The 20097-nt window shown below is 40.1% G+C and overlaps 2 protein-coding genes across 2 annotated transcripts; one reads left to right on the forward strand and one right to left on the reverse strand.

The window, feature by feature from the left end:
* The first annotated feature begins 728 nt into the window (after nucleotides 1-728).
* Nucleotides 729-4600, forward strand: LOC114688701 (ubiquitin carboxyl-terminal hydrolase 17-like protein B). The gene is made up of 3 exons (XM_028863237.1): nucleotides 729-736; nucleotides 2499-3571; nucleotides 3909-4600. Exons 1-3 carry the CDS (start codon nucleotides 729-731, stop codon nucleotides 4598-4600), a joined length of 1773 nt encoding a protein of 590 aa, XP_028719070.1.
* A 5115-nt stretch (nucleotides 4601-9715) lies between these two features.
* LOC114688708 (olfactory receptor 52N2-like) lies at nucleotides 9716-10672 on the reverse strand. The gene has a single exon (XM_028863245.1). It carries the CDS (start codon nucleotides 10670-10672, stop codon nucleotides 9716-9718), a length of 957 nt encoding a protein of 318 aa, XP_028719078.1.
* Nucleotides 10673-20097: the final 9425 nt, after the last annotated feature.

The raw sequence follows: 20097 nt of genomic DNA on the forward strand, positions 1-20097 counted from the left end.
TGTCTTCTGAAACTCTATGTGAAAAATGATTCATGTCTTATGATTAGTATTATTAATAAGATACAAATTGGATATAAGATGTTGATGAATTTGTGATTTAACATAGTGAACTGTAGAGTAACATTTATGTTCCTGTAAAATTAATAACCCAGATCTTTAAGGGTATATTAAAGTAGGTGAAATGGAATTTGTGTCCTGGGTATATCTTGCATTGAAAGACACTCCAGAAAACTTAGTCAAATTCTGACTGAAAATAAAAATGGAAAGGGAATGTGGGAAATGACAGAGGTAAAGGATTTAGCCAAAATGTGCAAGGTCTAAGATTGTATCACTGGCACACACAGACTCACCAGAGACACAAAATCAATATGAACGTACTGGATGAACAACTAAGTCAGTGAATTGATCTACAAGATAACAAGGATAATACAACAAAACAATAAATAAGATGGTAGTATGACTTGTTTATTCTTCTTAGGAATGGAAAAACAGGCATCTGGTTTCATTGCTCCCTAAGGGAATGAAATCCAGTGTGATTGTGTCAGCATGGTGGGATTAGATGGGTGATTTAATCACTTACAAAGTAGTTACACAACAGAGGGCTGATGACACTGTAAAAATTATTATAAGTAACTAGATATTTTGTTGAGGGTAACACTCCTACATTAATATGCTTGGTATAGTTGGACAAATGCTAGATCCCCTCCTAACTGATATTCACTAAAGAAATGGACTGGTAGGTTCAAGGTCATTTTTTTTTCAGTGATGATAGCCTAAATTCAGACAATAGTCTCCTTGCAGATTAGTAGACATCATTGATCATATGACTTTGACTGGTCCATGTAAAAGTGATTATGAAGCAATTTGGTCTCTGTACTATTTCAGCCAGCCTACTGAAAGGAGTATCAGGTCCAGTATGGGGGTCTGGATTAAACAGATCAGAGAATCTCCTCCATAAATGAGGAAGAGACAGCTAGATCTCAGATGTGATTTCTTCATCAAATTTTGCTGGAAAAGCTTGGTTAGAAAGTACGTGGTGCACATTTTCAACCCCAGCACTCAAGAGGCAGAGGCAGAGGCAGACAGATTTGTGCATATCTGTGAGTTTGAGAACAGACTGATTTACAGAGTGAGTTCTAGGACAGACAGGCTGTCCTAGACAAAGACAGAGGCAGACAAAGACAGACAGACAGACAGAGACAGAAAGAGAGACACAGAGAGAGAGGGAGAGAGACAGAGAGAGAAGGGTGTTTTCAGATGAACATGGGGTTGGGATGGACCAGTCTGATTCCATACTAGGGTAAAAAGCCACATTGTTATAACGTCAGAATAAGTTGTTTCTATTTCCTACAAAATTCAAGTTTGACTCACAGGTACTCTACCCCGAATAGATAAGATGTTAGTTATGTCAAGGAACTTTGAGAAGTTTTGCCAAGATGATCTGTCAAATAATCTAATCTGCTATCTGCTTCTGTAAAATTCTCCTGCAAAATCCTTGTTACAAAATCTACATTTTACATATTTTCCCTATAAAAGGGGCCTGAAAAGTTAAGCAACATTGTATTCTCAAATCCTGCATTGCAGCATAATATATATATTCTTTGTAAATAAAGCTTGCTTACTTGGCTTTAATTAGGTTGGTAGTTTTTGCTCTTGAGCTACAGGGTCACTAATGAGATTTTGGTGTGAGAATGATGACTTTTCTCTTAAATCATGTTTGCTTTCTTTCTTTTATTTATTCTTCTCTCCTACAATACAACCCCCAACAGCAATTTCCCCTTCCTTCAGTCTTCTCAGTATCCTCCCCCACCCCCCTGAGTCCTGCCTAGGAAATTGGTGAACCAACCTGACTCCGTCTTAAGATCAAGAGCTGTCTTACAAGATGAAAATGAGATCTTTTCAACTTGCTGTAAAACTTAATTTTCTATTTACTGGAAATTGACATGATCATACCTTAAACCTTCCCACAATTCAACTTGGTCCCCACCTGACTGTGCCTTGAAATACACAATCCCCACACCACCAAAACTTCTTGCTAAAGAGTCTCATACCACCATATCCTTTTATATTTTGGTTACCAAGTTTCTATGTTGACAAATTTCTATCTGGAGACCCCAGATTTTGCCCTGTAAAAGGAGCTTAGAGTTAACATGCTGAGGATCTCCTGAGCCCCACATTGGGGCTAAGGTTGGGGTGGAGAGTTAGAACATCCCCTGGACATGTTTTGCTGTACACAGAAGTAAAGGCTGCTTCCTTCAATCCAAAACAATTCATGTTGATGGGTTTTACTTTTCTTCGGTGGGATCAACAACATGAAGGAGACTCTTGTATGGCAGGTCTACCATCCTGTCTTTATGTGATGTGGTTTTTAAATTTTGTCACAAGGAAAACCCAAGCATAAGACACCTTAGGCAAAGGACCTGATTCCAGGGAAGTGGAAACCAAAGAGATCAGATTTCAGTGCTGCTTTGCATAAGCCACACCCTAAATTGCACTAGGCAGTTAGAGGCTTGTAGGGGATTGGCTGTCCCAGCAGGATTAGTGGGAGTGGCCACGGGGCTGAAGTATAAAAGGATCAGTTTTGGGACGCAGTCCTCACTTGTAGTGCTCCTTAGAAGGGAAAACATCCTTCCACTCGCTGAGAAGACTTCCCGCAAGGTGTTCAGAGCTGGCGTCTGGAGACATGGTGCAGCTCTGAGGCTCTCAGAAGGGGAATCTCACTGTAAGACCTTTACAGCATGCAGGTCCTCATTCGACACTGTAGACCCTGAAGTCTCTTTGTGTTTTTATCCTTCAGCAGGTTCAAATGAATCAACTCCTGCCACCCCAGACCTGTATCAGGATGAAACTCAGGCTGCATCCAAGCTGGCCACCAGGAACAAGCACAGTGTGAGTTGGGAGAGACCCGAAGGTGTGGGTGCAGGTCTCCTGAACACGGGCAACACCTGCTACCTCAACGCAGCGCTGCAGTGTCTGACACACACACCACCTCTTGCCGACTACATGCTCTCCCAGGAGCACTCTCGGAGCTGTTGTCACCAGGAAGACTGCATAATGTGCGCCATGGAAACTCATGTGACCCAGAGTCTCCTCCACTCCGGGGATGTCATGCAGCCCCCGAAGAAGCTGACTGCCACCTTCCACAAGGACAAGCAGGAAGATGCCCATGAGTTTCTGATGTTCACCTTGAACGCCATGCACGAATCCTGCCTTCGAGGGAGCAAGCACTCAGAAGGCCCCTGTGAAGACAGCAGCCTGATCCATGAGATATTTGGAGGCTCATGCAGATCTCAAATCAAGTGTCTCAGCTGCCAGGGCACCTCAGATTCTGTTAACCCCTTTCTGGACATCTCCCTGGATATCAACACAGCTCAGAGTGTGAACCAAGCCTTGGAGGATTTAGTGAAGCCTGAAGAGCTGTGTGGGGAAAATGCCTACCACTGTGACCATTGCCAGGAGAAGATGCCAGCTTCAAAGACCCTGACAATTGAAACTGCCTCGAAGGTTCTCCTGCTGGTATTGAATCGCTTCTCAGACTTCATGGGTGGCAAAGTGGACAAGCACGTATGCTGTGGATATCACTCTATATAAATAAAACACTGATGGCCAGTGACCAGGCAGGAAGTATAGGCGGACAAAGAGAGAGGAGAATTGGGGAAACAGGAAGAAGAAAAGAGAGACACTGCAGCCACTGCCAGGAGAAGCAGCATGTAGAGACTCTGGTAAGCCACCAGCCACGTGGCAAGGTATAGATTTATAAAAATGGGTTAATTTAAGATAAAAGAACAGTTAGCAAGAAGCCTGCCATGGCCATACAGTTTATAAGTGATATAAGCATCTGAGTGATTATTTTTATATGTGGATTGTGGGACTGCGGGGCTTGGGGAACCTGGAGAGAAACCCTCCAGCAACACATGTAAGTTACCCAGAGTCCATTGACCTGCGGCCATACATGTCTCAGCCTGAGGGAGGACCGCTGGTGTATGCCCTTTATGCTGTGATGGTCCATGCTGGTATGACTTGTCACTGTGGACATTACTTCTGTTATGTCAGAGCTGGTAGTGGGAAGTGGTATAAGATGGATGATTCTAAGGTTGAGAGGTGGGATGTGACTTCTGTCCTGAGTGAGCCTGCATATGTGCTCTTCTACATCCGGGAGACTGAACTAAACAAGGACAGTGTCAAGGGGCCAGTAGGCACAGTCAGCAAGGCTCAGGTTGGACAATGGCAGAACAGAAAGCTCAACAGAGGGTCTTGGGTGGGAGCTGCAGAACCAGAAGAACACGTGGAGAATACAGCAACCAAAGAAATGTCCTTACAGGAGTGGAAAGTGCTTCAGGAACAGAACCGGCTGAAACCTGTACTGAACCTCAGAAGTGTTGAACCCACTCTGCCAGCCAATGCAGTTGTGATTCACCAGCCCAGGTACACCGGGCACTTGGACTGGAAAGATCCTGACAAGGAGAATTACCCACATCACAATTCTGCCAGATTCCTGCCTGCTCAGGGAGCCATGAACACTGCACAGCTCTGCAGTCAGGGAGGAACATCAAGAGGCAAGAAGAAGAAGTGGAGGCCTCTACCTGTGTGCAATTACTAACCCTGTGTCCTGTGGACATATCTGACCTGGAAGAAGCCCTTGGAGCAGGAAATTCGGACCTGTGTCCCAGGAAGGACAGACTGTCTCACCCTTCTTCTGTGCCCTTGTCTGGCCTTGCTGAGTCCCTAAGAATGACTGTTTGAATGTGGAAAAAACTCCCCAGGGTCCTAGGATGAGTTAAACCCCACAAAGCTTCTGTTTTCCTAGGGGAGTTCTGCAGGGGCCTCTAGTGGAACTCATGGAATCTGATCATGGTAGAGGCAGCTCACCATCCATAGGCTTTTGATGCAGGATTTGTATTCAGCCAGCAAGGTTCAGGCCATGCTGTCTTCTCTAGCTCTTCCCTATAAAATCTTTCTTTTGGGTTTGCGATGTAGAACACACTGTGGGAACTTTTTTATTCATTGTGCTTGAGCAGCAATTCTTTGGAGCAATAAAATTCTGGAATTTCACATTCTTTGTTGGTCTTTTCTTTTTGGCGTGCACTCAAATCAGTTTGGAAATACTCTTGGAAGTCTCTACTCAGCGTTGGAATGGAAAAAGAGGAATCTGGTTTCATTGCTTTCAAAGGGGATGAAATCTAGTGTGACTGTGTTAACATGATGGGGTTAGATGGGTGATTCAATCACCTGCATAGCAGTTAAACAGCAGAGGGCCCAGGGTTCCATAAATATGTTATTATCAGTAATTAGAGGTTTTGTTGTGGGTATCACTTCTATATTAATATGCATGGTAAAGTTGCTCAAATGTTTGGTCCCTCTTTCCTCATATAAGCTAAAGAAACAGAATGTAGGTTCAAGATCTTTTTTTTTAGTGTGGACGTTCTAAATGCAAACAATAATCTTCTTAGAGATCATATAACCTCGTTGATCAAGTGACCTTGTCTGTGACATAAAAAAGAGACTGTGGCCTTTGTATGGTTTCAGCTAACCTCCTGAAAGTAGCACCCTGTCTGGTGTTGGCATCAGGATTCTATAGCTCAGAGAAGCTGCTTGATAGACCAGTGCAAGACAGCTAGGTCTCAATTTTAATGCCTTTATCAAATATTGCTTGAAAATCTTGGTTAGAGATTTTAGGTATCTGTGGTGATATTTTATTTGTGTGTTAGTAAATAAAGTAAGCCTGGATATCAGAGATCACAGCCAGGCATAAACAAAAGTCAGATGGTGGTAGCACATGCCCTTAATCCGATCACATGGCAGGCAGAGTTTCTGTGTGTTCAAAGACATAGCCAAGTGTGGTGACACATGCCTTTAATCCCAGTACCAAACATAGAGAGCTGCAGGTCTGTACAGACAGGCAGTGACCAGGAAGTGAAGTGGCTGGAATAAGCCAATGAGAGGGCAGAACATTAAGGCAATAAAGGAGCAGGTTAGAGAGAAGTTGGGTTCTCTTGGGAAGCTATGGTGGTTTGGTGAGCTAACATTAATTGGTGACTATCACTATTTCTCTGATCTCTACAGCTTTCATCCCTGTATTTGGCTCTGTGTTTCTTATTTAATAAGACTGATTAGAAATTCATCTACATGTGGCACACACCATTAATCCTAGCACTCAAGAGGCAAGCAGATCTCTGTGAGTTCCAGGCCAGTCTGGTCTACAGAGTTAGTATTAGGACAGCCAAGATTACACAGAGAAAACATAGAAAGAAAAAAAAAGAAAGAATGAAGGGAAGGGAGGGAAAGGAAGGAAGGAAAGAAGAAATAAAGTAAAGAAAGCAAGAAAAGAAAGAAAGAAACTTAAGAGTTCTTTGAATGAACATAGCAACTTGATGGACCAGCCTGATTCCATATTAGTGTAAAAAGCCATTTGTTATAAGTTGTGTCCAATTGCTACAAAGTTCAAATTTGACTCACTAGTACTCTACCCCCAACAAGATAAGGTGTTCTGTCAAGGAACCTTGGGACATTTTGCTAAGATGATTTGTCAAATAATCTATTCTGCTATCTTCTTCCATAAAAGACTCTTGCACGATCTTTATGTTACAAAATCCCCATTTTAAATTTTTTCCCTAGGAGGTGGGCTGAACTCTAGGTTAACCGTCACTGTATTCTCAAATCTCATTGTAGAGTCAGCAATATGCATAGCAAATAAAGCTTGCTTAATTGGCTTTAATTGGGCAGGTGATTTTTGTTCTCAGTAGGCTGGATCAACAGCTCCCTGATTCTAGTGTGAGGGTGACAGTATTTCACTTAAACCATGTTTGCAACCTCCCTCCCTCCCTCTCTCCCTCCTTTCCTTCCTTCCTTCCTTCTGTTCATTCTTTCTATTATCATCACATACATTACATTCAGACTCCAGTTCCCCTTCCACCACTTTTCCCAATTACCTCCACACCTCACCTCTCCCCAGACCTGCTCCTCCTCCATTTCCCTTCATAAAAGAGCAGGCCTCCAAAGGATATCAACCTAACTGAGCATAGCAAGACACAATGTAACCAGGCACAAACCCTCATATCAACTCTGGATGAGGCAACACAGCAGGAGGAGAAGGGTCCCATGATCAGACAAAAGACTCAGAGAAACCCCACTCCCACTGTTAGGAGTTTTACAACACCACCAAACTGAACAACCATACCATATATGCAGGGGACCTAGTGAAGACCCCTGCAAGCTCCTTGACTGCCCCTTAAGTCTCTCTGAGACATTTTGAGCCCTGATAAGTTAAATTCTGTGGGTCATGTTCTCCTTGAATCCCTGAATTCTCTTCCTCCTACTGCCCTTCTGCAAGATTTCCTGAGCTCTGCCTAATGTTTGGCTGTAGGTCTCTGTATCTTTTCCCTTCAGTTGGTGGGATGATGATTAGGATAGGAACCAATCTATGAATATTTCAGAATGTTTCAGTAGGATTTATTTATTTATTTATTTATATTTGTTTGCTTGTTAGTTTGTATGTTTATTTTGCCAGTTATATTTGGTTCTACTATCCAGCCTCAGGTTCCAGCCCATCCTTGCAGTGTTGGGCATGGGCTCCTCATGACATGGTCCACAGGTTAGACCAGTAATTGGTTGGCTACTCCCACAAGTTCTGAGCCTCGGTTGGATGAGAGAATGGGGTGCCAGAAAGGCTGGAATGTGTGAAAAAAGGTTGGGGTGTTACAGGCTTATCCAAGTCTTGGCATCAGTGAAGGAAATCCTGCACATGGAGGGGTCCCTTCTGGACCCTGGACTAGGCACAAAGCATACCCAAACACCTGTTTTAACAGAGAGATCCTTTATTAATCAAGGGGAAAAAGTTAAAGTGGCTGCTTTCTGACCCAGGTAGAAAAACAGCAGCAAATGACCTTGTAGGTATAATTTTTTAAGACGAGAAAAAAGTGGAGGTCTGTGTGAGAATGGGCTGAGTTGAAAGTAACAGCTCATATATAATAGCACAATTAATTAAATAATTAGAATATACCAGAGACCATGTTGTGTTATTTCTTTAAGAACTGGCATATTTAATTATCCAGATACATTTTATTGGTAAGCTTTTGCCATATTTGGAAAAAGTACAGAAATTGACATTTTACAGGAATTCATTAACAGGACAATGTCTAATCCTTATAAAAATCAAAGAATTTAACCTTCAGACTAACTGAATCCAAAACCAATGAAGTATTCTCTCTAATAGTTGTCCACTAAAATGTCCTTCTTCAAGATTGCATCCATTTTTAATGCTCTCTTCTCCTTTTTTCATGTCTGTTTCATCACATTACCCTGGCCAGTATGTCTATTCTCAGTGCCTTGCAATTTTGAATTATTTGACATTCAGCTCTGTATTCCTCAAATTAGATCCAGTTTAAGTTAGTAGTGTTAGTTAATAGTATTTTGTGTCTCAAAAATGAGTGAATTAGTGAAATAATATCAAATACTGTAGTAAGCTGATGATTTTACCTTCTTAGTCAATAATGGAATTAAGTCTCGTAGATCCATTTTCCATGAAGCTTAGAAAATGAATGTTCAGGGAAGAATAGAACTCTTGGCCATTTAAGAAAACTAGAGAGTATTTATTTATTTATTATTAAGAAAATTTTTATTCATTTTACATACCAACCACAGATCTCTGTCTCATCCCTCCTCCTGCTCCTTCCCCAGCCTCCCCCACCAGCCCATCCCCACATCCCCTCCTCTGAAAAGGTAAGACCTCCCATGGGGAGTCAGCAGAGCCTGGTACATTCAGTAGAGGCAGGTCCAAGCCCCTCCTCCTGCACCAAGGCTGTGCAAAGTGTCCCACCATAGGTATTGGGCTCCAAAAAGCAAATTCATGCACCAGGGATGAATCCTATTCCCACTGCCAGGGGCCCCTTAAACAGACCAAGCTGCACAACTGTCTCTCGCTTATGTAGAAGGCCTAATCCAGTCCCATGCATGCTTCACATCTGTTGGTCTAAAGTTCATGAGTTCCCACTAGCTTGGCTGGGTTGTATCTGTAAGTTTCCCCATCTGATCTTGATGCCCCTTGCTCATAGAATCCCTCTTCCCTCTCTTCAACTGGACTTCTGGAGCTCGGCCTGATGCTTGGCTGTGCATCTCTGCATCTGCTTTCACCACCAGTTACTGGATGAAGGCTCTATGATGACAGTTAGGGTATTCACCAATCTGATTACCAGGGTAGGCCAGCTCAGGCACACTTAGAGAGTATTTACAAAGTTAACAAATAATTAGAATTGGGGTATTCCACAACAATATCAAAATACAGTTTGTCTTATATACACTGCAACAATGAACCCATGTTTTCTACATCAGCAATGTACTTGATCTAAGTAGAGTTTGCCCCTTAGTGGAGAGGACAAGATTGTCTCAAATTTCCACAAGCCTATCTTTTAAATACAGAAAACAGATTGACATTTAGCCAACACCCATCATTTCATTATATTTTCATAATTTCTATCTATATACAATTTTGTAAACATAATAAAATTATAAAGAATGAGTACATTGCATACTAATTTCTACATTCTATACTTTGGCAGAACTTTCCTTACAAAGAATATTTCATAAGCTATGATTGCAAAGGCTTCAGCACATTTACATGTTAGATGAATTAATACTATTTCACTCATCTTTTATGACATTTTGCTCCACTATTTTCCTCATCACAAGCAGCTGCAACTGGTCTTAAAATGCATTTGTTTTAGGTAATGCCCATTTTGTCTCCGAGTAAAAATTTGATTACACTTTCCCGAATCTGCTTGGTCTTGACACCATAAACAATTGGATTCATGGTCGGGGGCAGTAGCAGGTAGAGGTTGGCTACTATGATGTGGATGTGATGGGGAATAGTGTGTCCTCCAAAACGGTGAGTGAAGAAAGTAAAAAAGGCAGGCACATATGTAATCACAATAGCACAGATGTGAGATGTACAGGTGCTGAAGGCTTTGTGACGAGCATCTGAAGAGGACAGACTCACCACTGCTCGAAGTATCATAGTGTAAGACACAGAGATACAGCAAATGTCGAACACACCAATCAGTAGAGCCACCATAAGGCCATAGATTGCATTGACCTTGGCATTGCCACAGGATACCTTGGCCACAGACATGTGATCACAGTAAGTGTGGGGAATAAGGGTGCCTCGGCAATAGGGCAAGCGCTTGGTGAGGACAGTAAATGGAAAGATGAGCATCACACTCCTCAAGAAAGTAGCAAGACCAGCCTTGGCAATCACAGGGTTGGTGAGGATGGTGGTATAACGAAGAGGATAGCAGATAGCTACATAACGGTCCAGGGCCATGAGCATGAGCACACCAGATTCCATTCCAGTCAACATATGGACAAAGAACATCTGGACCAAGCAAGAATTGAATCCAATCTCCTTGAAGTTGAACCAGAATATGCACAGCATATTGGGAACAGTGGTGGTGCACCAGGTGACATCAGTGAAGGAGAGTAAGGCCAAGAAGTAGTACATGGGCCGGTGCAGTGCCTCCTCATGGCCAATGAGGTAGATAAGCCCACAGTTCCCCACAACAGCAATCATGTACATGAAGCAGAATGGCAGAGAGATCCAGACATGTGCAGCTTCCAGCCCGGGAACACCATTCAGGATAAAGAATTCAGGGGTCAGGCTGGAGCTGTTGGCTCCAGACATAATGGCTGGCAGGATGAGAGCATTTTATACCCAACAATAATGTCAGTTTTCTGGGAAAGTATATAAATAAAAGGTAAGTAGAGGGCTTAGAAAACAAACAATAGCATTAAAGTGAAATCATTAAAAAGGTTTGCAGTCATTCTATGTAGTTTCATAGTCTCCTGCCACTTTTCACTTGACATGGTGTATGATGCTGACTAGTTGATTAACCAATTTATGTTCACCTTTAACTCTCTACAATGATGTAACAAGTGCATCAAACTCAGTGTTGACAAGATTATGGAAAAGGATAATTTTATACAACATGCTAAGACTATGAATAAGGAATATTCCAGGAATACAAGCAGTAATCATTATTGTTATTATTGAGCACCATATTACAAAAAGAAATGCTAGATTCTATGACCTCCAAGCAGTTGAAATCTGTCCCCATGTGTCAGAGCAGGGGGACAGACATATCTTTAAATCTGGAATGGAATCCAGGGAAATCTTACCAGATTTCCTGAAAGGCTGCTATTACTTAAAGGTTACAAAGCTATTAGCCACTAGAATTTCTGAAGAGAATTTGTCTGTGTATTTGGAATGTACCTTACATGTCTCAATCCTAACATAGCCAGAGGGTACAAAAGCCACATTAAAAAAAAGGAGGGGGCCAGGATATTTGGAGAGATTTAAACTGTTGGGTCTGCATTCTGCTCGAAACTTAGAACTAATCAACAAGTGCAGGAACCCACACTGTCTCTCAATCATAGTGAGTAATCTACCACAATGCCCAATCACATCACAGACAAATCAAACCCAGTTCTTCCTTTCCCTTCTACGGTACAGGGAATTTTGTCTCAAATTTCCCATGTCAGATTTCTGGGCTCCATAGTGTTCTACAGTTATTTCAGCACTATTAAAGGCACTAAAATATATTTCAAATAAGAAAAAACTAGGTTCCTAAAAATCTATTCTCTAAAAATATGAGCTTCTTTGTATAACATATTTACAGTAGAGATGTAGGGACCCTGACTCTGAATTAAAGCTTCTTTGCAACACAAAATAGCAGAATAAACCTGAATTTGAAGAAGCAAATGATTTTTCTACAATTTTAGAACCCTTAAAGGAAGAAATCTCTAGTATTACAAATTATAGATGTGTTCATACAGCAAGATGAGAATATTGTCAGTGCCTGTAATTTAGTCATTGATGTATATTAGTTCTTACATTAATTGTAAGATACGGGATAAGGCATACACTATTCATTGTCTTGATACTCTGCCTTAGACATTCCTGACACCATTCTAATTTGAGGAAATACATTAATTAAGCAAATAGACAAAATCCCATACATTTAAGTTACTAATATTGCAGAGAAGGTTGATTCTTGTACTCAAACCTAAATAACACAGATGCATCTTATGTCTTCATTGTGTAGATTAGAAAATACAGGTTTGGGAAGACAATATTTAAAGTGGCAAGGCAAGGATCAAACAAAAGTTTGAATTTTCAGCCACACACTCGGTGTTTGTGTCTGTGACCTCGAGTGACATATCCTAATGCTGATGGCCAGTTTCATCAGCTGAGTGTAACATGTTTAGCAAATTATGATGACATAAGAACATGATTTACAAATGCAAGGCAGAAAAAAATCCCTTACCCTTAATTGTAACAGGGTAGAGACAGGGCAGATGTGAGGAGCCAGGAGAGTTAATTTCTCACTGGGGGAATCTCTCCACACAACAAATCTGTCAGACAGCTGCAGGATTATCTGGGACTCCTTTCAAAGATGCTGTGTGGCCTCTGGTTGTGTGGGGGATTTGCTTGGGTGAATTTTTGCAGAGGAGCCTCCCTTAGCAAGTTCTCTCAATATATTTTTAGTATTTAAGTCTTGTTTTGTATTACTTCCCACTTCCCCTACAAAGGTCATTTCTACTGGAAGCAAATCTGAGCATAGCTATCCATTAGTCAAGGTAAAGAAAATACATTTCATTCTTGTTGCAACCCATGACTGCCCAAACTTCACTGTCTCTGGTGAATTATGAAGTCATTTTACTGTTGCTTCAGTTATGGGAGCCTTTCTTTCCTTCTTTCCCAGGAAATGTACTGTAGGAGTTGGTGGAAATTTAATTGTCTGCATCTCTTGGATTTCTTGGACTTAAAGTTTTTAATTTTCTCACAATAAGAGTCATTGGAAGTCACTCAAACTTACCTCAGTGCCAGAAAAGACCAGAGCAGTGTACATGCCTGAGCGCCTGCACGTAAATGGTTTTACCCCCAGCCAGCATTGCTGTATTATTTTGAGTGATCTGCAGCATGGAGAGTGTGCACTTGATTGGGTCTTTGTAGTTCAGTGTCTCAGAAGACTGTGGTTGGAGAGATAAGACCCTTTGGGACTGTTGAGGTAATTTTAGCATTTATTTCGTCTTCAAGCACAGGTGAAACTAGAGGGAAATTGTACCAAAGTTACATATCCTGTCCCAGGCGTAGATTCTGAAAAAATTCTGATAGTTGGAAATATTTGTCTTTCATTTTATTACCTTGTTCACAATTCAGTCTTATGACATCTCAACAACTACTATATATATATATATATATGTATAATGTGTGTGCATTTTCATTTATATATGTATATATTCACATGTATTTTATAGTTTTGAAAAGGAGACACGATAAACACATAATCAGATGTAACATCTAAGAGTAATGTAGAAAATTTCTCCTAGTTTATGTGTTATGTTTATTCATTAAATTAATGAATACATGTGTCTACATCTACATGAATAAACACACATAAATATTTGTTTTTTGTATACTTGTATATCATACACCTAAATGTTTTAGTGGTTGGGTTTCATTCTTACTATTTTATTGTAAAGGAAAATGATACTAACAATTTCAAAACAAATAATCAATATGCTTTGTGTCATGGTGAATGTACAAAGAATTTTTAACTACTTTTTGTTTGAAAATTTCATATATGCATATAATGTATTTTGATCAAATCACTTCCCATTTCATCCCACACTGTTCTTCCCCATGTAGCAACACCAAGTCCCTCCCAATTTCATGTGCTCTTTTTAAAAACCCATTTAGACAATTTAGTTGTGCCAGTATATACTAGAACATGAGTAGCCTGTCAGGGACTGAATTTCTGTTAAAAAAGAAAGCAAAGCAAAACAAAACAAAAAACCAAACTCTTTCTTTCCCACATGCCATCAATTGTCAATAGCTCCTCAGTACTTTGTGACCTCCCCATCCATGCCAGATATTTTGTTGACTTAATCTTGTGTAGGTCAAGATCTCCACCAAACACAGAACAATGCAGAAAGTCATCCTTCAACTTTCCTTGAGAGTGTATCAGTACCAATGCCTGCAATCATAAGCCTAACAAACATCAGATAAAGTGTAAAATGGCACAACTAACTAAGAAATTTCATTAGTTCTGCATATATCATCTTTATGATTTGGTGTTATCGTTCTCAGAGTAAATAAAAACATTGGTCCACAAAGGGATATGTATGAATGTTTATGCAATCTAAGTATAATGGATGGATTATGAATTCCTAATATATTTACACAATAGCATGTAATTTGGACATAGTAGGTTTGTTCTTGTTATAATCTATGTATTAGTGAGTTTTAGATATTGAAAGCATCCATTACTTTTGTGTTAAGATAGATCTTTGTCTTTAGTTTCATAACATTGGATACAATTAGGAATATGTTGCAATGTCTCCTTGATGAATTGTTCCTTTAATCAGTATGATATAAATTTCTTTATCTTGTCTAACTAGTTTTGGCTTGAAGTCTATTTTTTTAAGCTATGGGGGAAAAAAAGCCCCAGTGCAGGGCGTGAGAAAACTTCCAAATAGTTGGTCCAGATACTTCAATTGCCTCCCCAAACAATGTATGTTATGGATGTAGTCCTTAGTTGCCTCTCAATGGTTGAGGGTGGGCCGCTATCGATACAGACACTGTACACTTAGAACACAGGACTCAGATAATTCAAGCTGGATCTAACCTGAAATCCTCCTTCCTGTGGTCTAGCTTCTGTGGTTCCTTAAAATACCATATAAGCTGCCAAGGGAGAGGAGCAATTAAAAAGTCCTACCCAGCTGTAATACCCATGAACCACAATTACCAACATAGCAAAATATTCATAAAAAGTCAAATAAGTGTCACTCACATGTCAGTGACAGCCAACGCTGTCTAATTGGACTTAAGGCACATTCAACAGGAGGAAAATTGTGCTTGGTACTGGAAATCTAGCCAGCTTCCTGGGATTAGCTAGGTCATAGACCATAGAAAACAAACTATCATAGACCATAGAAAACAAACTATCATTTCCCATGTATTTACATGGGAAATTTACAATGAAATTTCCTTGGCAGCTTACATGGTATTTACATGGGAAATTTACAATGAAATTTCTTAGTTAGTTGTGCCATTTTACACTTTATCTGATGTTTGTTAGGCTTATGATTGCAGGCATTGGTACTGATACACTCTCAATGAAAGTTGAAGGATGACTTTCTGCATTGTTCTGTGTTTGGTGGAGATCTTGACCTACACAAGATTAAGTCACCAGTATAATTCCTTATACTTTTTAAGTCATTCTTATACCTACTACAGATAAGTGTAACTACTGTCCATCATCAAAGAATTGTCTCTTCACAGCAAGTGGAGACCATCACAAAAAACTACAACTGGACACAATGCGGGATCAATGGATTATGGGGATCCCAGCTGTAGTAGATGCATCTGCATCAGAACTCCTGCATCTATGGCTCAGGGACTGTCCAGGAAGAGGGGACAGAAATTTTGTAAAAGCCAGAATGCCAGAAATACTCCTGTGAAACAGTTTTGTGTGGTGATATATTGTGTCCCCCAATATATTGTGCATCCTAATAAACTTATCTGGGGTCAGAGGACAGAACAGCCACGAGATAGACATAGAGGCCAGAAAATGGTGACACGCTCGCCTTTAATCCTATCACTTGGGAGGCAGAGATCCTTCTGGATCTCTGTGAGTTAAAGCCACACTGGAAATATCCAGGCATGGTGACTCACCCCTTTAATTCCAGGAAGTGAGTCTTTCATCCCAGGAAATGATGGCAAAAGCAGAAAGGTATAAAAGGTGTGAAAACCAGGAACTAGAGCTGGTTAAGCTTTCAGGCTTTTGAGCAGCAGTTTGGCTGAAATCCATTCTGGATGAGGACTCAGAGGCTTCCAGTTTGAGGAAACAGGATCAGCTGAGGAATTGGTGAGGCAAGCTGGCTGTGTCTTGTTCTGCTTCTCTGATATTCCAGTATTCACCCCAATAACTGGCACTGGGTTTGTTTTTTATTTAATAAGACCGTTTAGAATTACATCTACAGTTTTGCCTAGAAATAGCTGCATAAGTCAAACCAAAACAATGGCAATATCAACAGACATGTTAATTTGTAAATTCCACAGGGTCTCACCCCTAGACTAAGAGCTACAGACAACTAAAGGATGCTGGGAGAAGGAGAATTAGCCTGTTCCAAGGTTAAGCCCCTTAATTGTTCAGACAATATAAAGTGGTTGGCTCTGAAACCAAATACACATAAACAACAAAAATGTACTTGGCTGACTGTGTGTGTACACACACACACATACGTTCACGCACACACATACATACATATGCACACACACATATATGTAACAACAATAATCAAAACAGGAGAGGCTTTAGCTTGAAAACAGGTCAGTAAGTGCAGAAATTTCCACAAGAATCCCAAAGGTTCTATCCTTTTCTCTGGGTCTCCTGGGATTGCAAACTGAAAAGACCCAATCAGGCACACAAACTCAAAGTTTCGCATTCCTCAAAAGGTCCAGCCGTGCTGCCTGCAGGCAAAATCTGTTTGTCATAGAACTCCTGATGCTCAGTCATGCACACTAGTCTTGTCTTTGGTGACACCAAGGTGAGTTGAGATGACTTCCAAAGACTCTTGATTTTGAAAATTAGAAGAAATGTAGTGATTGGGTGTGGTTGTTGACTAGAACAATGATACATAATTATTCATTGGGGGAATAAAAAGAAAATATGACCTTCCTAAACTGTGAAACAAATGTTAATCTACCTGTAATTTCACAGAGATAGCAAAGTTTGGGCAGTTTTAGGTTCCTATAGGAGGAAAGTGTTTTTGCCTTAACTAAGAGATAATAATGCTCAGAATTGCTTCTAGTGTAATGGTCTGGAAGGGAAAATGGGAATTTGCCCAAGATTAGAAAACCAGAGAGTAGAAGGTGTTGGGAGGACTTGGTAGGAGAAGACCTTCTACAGAAGTCCTCTAGTGCAGTCTCTCACATAGCCAGGTGCCACATAACATCCGTGTGAACTGGTGTGAACATGAAAATCCAGCAATCTCATAGACAGGCTCTGGGTGGACAGCTCGCTCAATGAAGGACTAACTCTATAACTTCTTGTGTTTGTTCTGTCTCTCTCTCTTCAGATACAATCAAAAATAAGATTTTTTTTTTCATTTTTGCGCCTAAGCATTGGGTTCTTCTGTTCTCATGAGCTTGTGCAGCTGTTTCTCAGCAGTAGGGTCTGTCCAGTACAGTGACAGAAATTCATGAACTTTCAAGTGGAAACTCATACTTTGCCACCACTTTGCTTTTGTGAGTTAAGGTAGTTTTAAGACACCCTACGCCTAGATTTCCTTACTTATACATGATACAATGAGGATGTCTAGAGTTGAATAAAGGAATCAGCCTGCACTGGAATATTAGCACACATAACATAAGAGAATTATCTACTTGGTTGATTAATGTAACCTGAGAAACTAGAATGCTTTAAAGAATGTTGAAGACAATAAATTGTTAAAGGGTAAAACATTTCTGATAACATGTTGGTGATTATTATAACAGATAATTTGCATTGATGACTGTATTCCAGGAACTGATTGGAGGAGCACTTCTCATCTAGGCATTCTAACATGTCTATGGCACAGAGTAGAACTTTTAGAACATTTTCCATTTATGACTCCCTTCCTCCTGGGAAGTTTTTACATAACCCAAGTGCATAGGGTTGTAAAATAAGAATACAAACAAAACACTGAAAAATAAATCAGAAAGAAATTTATTTTAAACTATATCTTTGGTATGCATATAATTTTACCATTTATTAGAGACAAAAGAAAATTTCTATTAATGAGATATATGTGCTTATTTATTTTAAAATGAACTAAAACCTGACTGAATATTTCTTACTGTGGGACACAGTACATCTTCAGCATATTTTTGAGTTCATGGATATTTTTTTTATAATTGCCAAGACTGAGAAGGCTGCTACACGTGACTATGTAGCACGAAACAGAAATGAGTTGTTTATGGTGATTTTAGAAATTGATAGAAATTCAGTCCAAATCATTTAATGATTTTTTAATGAAACTGAAGTCAGTAACATAAATAACAATATTTAAATTCAAACATTATAACACAATGTGATCCAAAGAGATACTAATTTGATACATGCTAAGTAATGATGGCAGGAAAACATCTTTGTTTTTGTAATTAAACCATTATTTTTCTATAAAAGCTGAAGGACCTTTCATGAACAATTAAGCACACTACAATCCATCACAAATAATATTCTTGAACCTGAGTCAAGATGACTCAGGCAGTGTTGGTACTGAGTGGAATGACAGCGCAAATGGTGCAAAGTGTGCATACTGTGTTCAGAACCAAGACTGCAGTGAAGTGGCCCAGTGCAGCACAGGCGAGCACTGCCGTAAATGCCTCAGATTCATTAGTTTGACTATCAGCTTATAATTGTAACTTATAAGTTCAGAACACTTGAATCTTAGCCAGGTTTTCTGTGGTACCCATATTCAGATACAGTCACAACTGATATAAGAAGCCAAGGTATATAATGCTGTCCTTACCCTTTGAGGCTTGCAATTATTCAAGGAAAGCTTTGTGGTTTTTCTCTTCTATCCAGATAATCAACTTAAGAAATAAGGTTTGATCCAGACTCTCAGTTCCCACATTCTTATACCAAGCAAAATAGGCTGTTACTGCATTTTTCAGAATGGACACATAGCAAATTGCTTTCCCTTCTTTTGCATATATTATAAATAGTCCAACTAGTAAATCATTGCAGTTTATTGAAACTTGAAACAGGAAATTCTACACATATATTTTCTTTGACTGAACTATCCATCTCTTCTACCTTGTCTTCAAGTCCTAAAATTCTCTTTCACATTTTTTCATCTGTTGGTGAAGCTTATCTCTGAGGTTTTGGTTTGACATCCTGAGTTTTCATTACCAGCTTTACTTCAGTTTGGGTTTTATTTAGTGGTTCTGTTTCTTTCTACTTTCATAGCCTGAATTTTTTCCTTATTTCAGTCAATTTTTTGTGTTTTCATTATCTTCATTAAAACATTAACTCATATCCACTTGAAGGGCCTTGAACATTTTCGAATTACTATTTTGAAGTCCTTGCCTTATGCTTCAGAGAAATTGCTTTTCTTGGAGCCTATTATGATAGGTTTCTGGCTTCTGGAAGGAGATATATTGTCTTTGTGGTTCAATTTCTTGTTTTTGCATTGGGATCTAGACATCTGGCGTTATGATATGTGAAGTGTGTCTTGGTGTACATATCTGGTTTTGTCTTGGTTGGGTAGGTGTTCTGTTCTTTGGTTGCTGTTGCTCACTTCAGATCCTAGCCAAGTGTGGCAGTGCCAAGTGTGGCAGTGGTGGGGTCTCTGGCAGAGAGCAGTTCTGGGTCCCAGTCAAGTGTTGTCAGTGAGCAGTCCCTAGTAGAGAGCTGGTCTGTGAACTGGTGAGAATCACAAAGGAACGGAGATGAGCTAGAAGGAAAAGCTGAGAGGGGCAGTAGGAAGAACTAGGGGGACTCTGGAGATTTGCACCAAAAGGCAGTGTCCCGGGGATGTAGATGAGTAGGGAGCAGGGGACCAGGTAGGCAGAGTGCAGCAGGATTAAAGGCAAGTATGGAGAGAGCAGAATGGAGATCAGGAAGGAGGATGACAGTCACTTACCTGGGTCTTGCCAATTGTATCCACTGTGGTTCCCTGGTAGAGAGCAGTTCTGCAAGTCTGCAGGAGTCATACAGGAATGGGGATAAACTAGAAGGAAAAGTATATACTAATGAAATGGAAGGAATGACTGACTGATTTGTCTGTCTGTGTTTTACTGACTGTCCTTTTTTTCTGTCTGTGATTTACTGAATGTACTTTTTTATGTTACTGATGTTTGGGACATAGTGATGGTTTCGTCAGTAGTTTATCAGTTTTAATTTATAAGTCAGCAATTCAGACCCAGCAGCTCATGTGTCTCCATGTATTCTGGCCCCTTTTATTGTATTGTGGCTTGGATGCCCTCCGGCTGTGTTAGAAGAAGCTGAGCCAACTGAAGCAGCATTCCACAAAGAATAAGTCTCTCATTGAAGTACT

This window comes from Peromyscus leucopus, chromosome 1 (genome assembly GCF_004664715.2).
Source record: "Peromyscus leucopus breed LL Stock chromosome 1, UCI_PerLeu_2.1, whole genome shotgun sequence".
NCBI lineage: Eukaryota > Metazoa > Chordata > Mammalia > Rodentia > Cricetidae > Peromyscus > Peromyscus leucopus.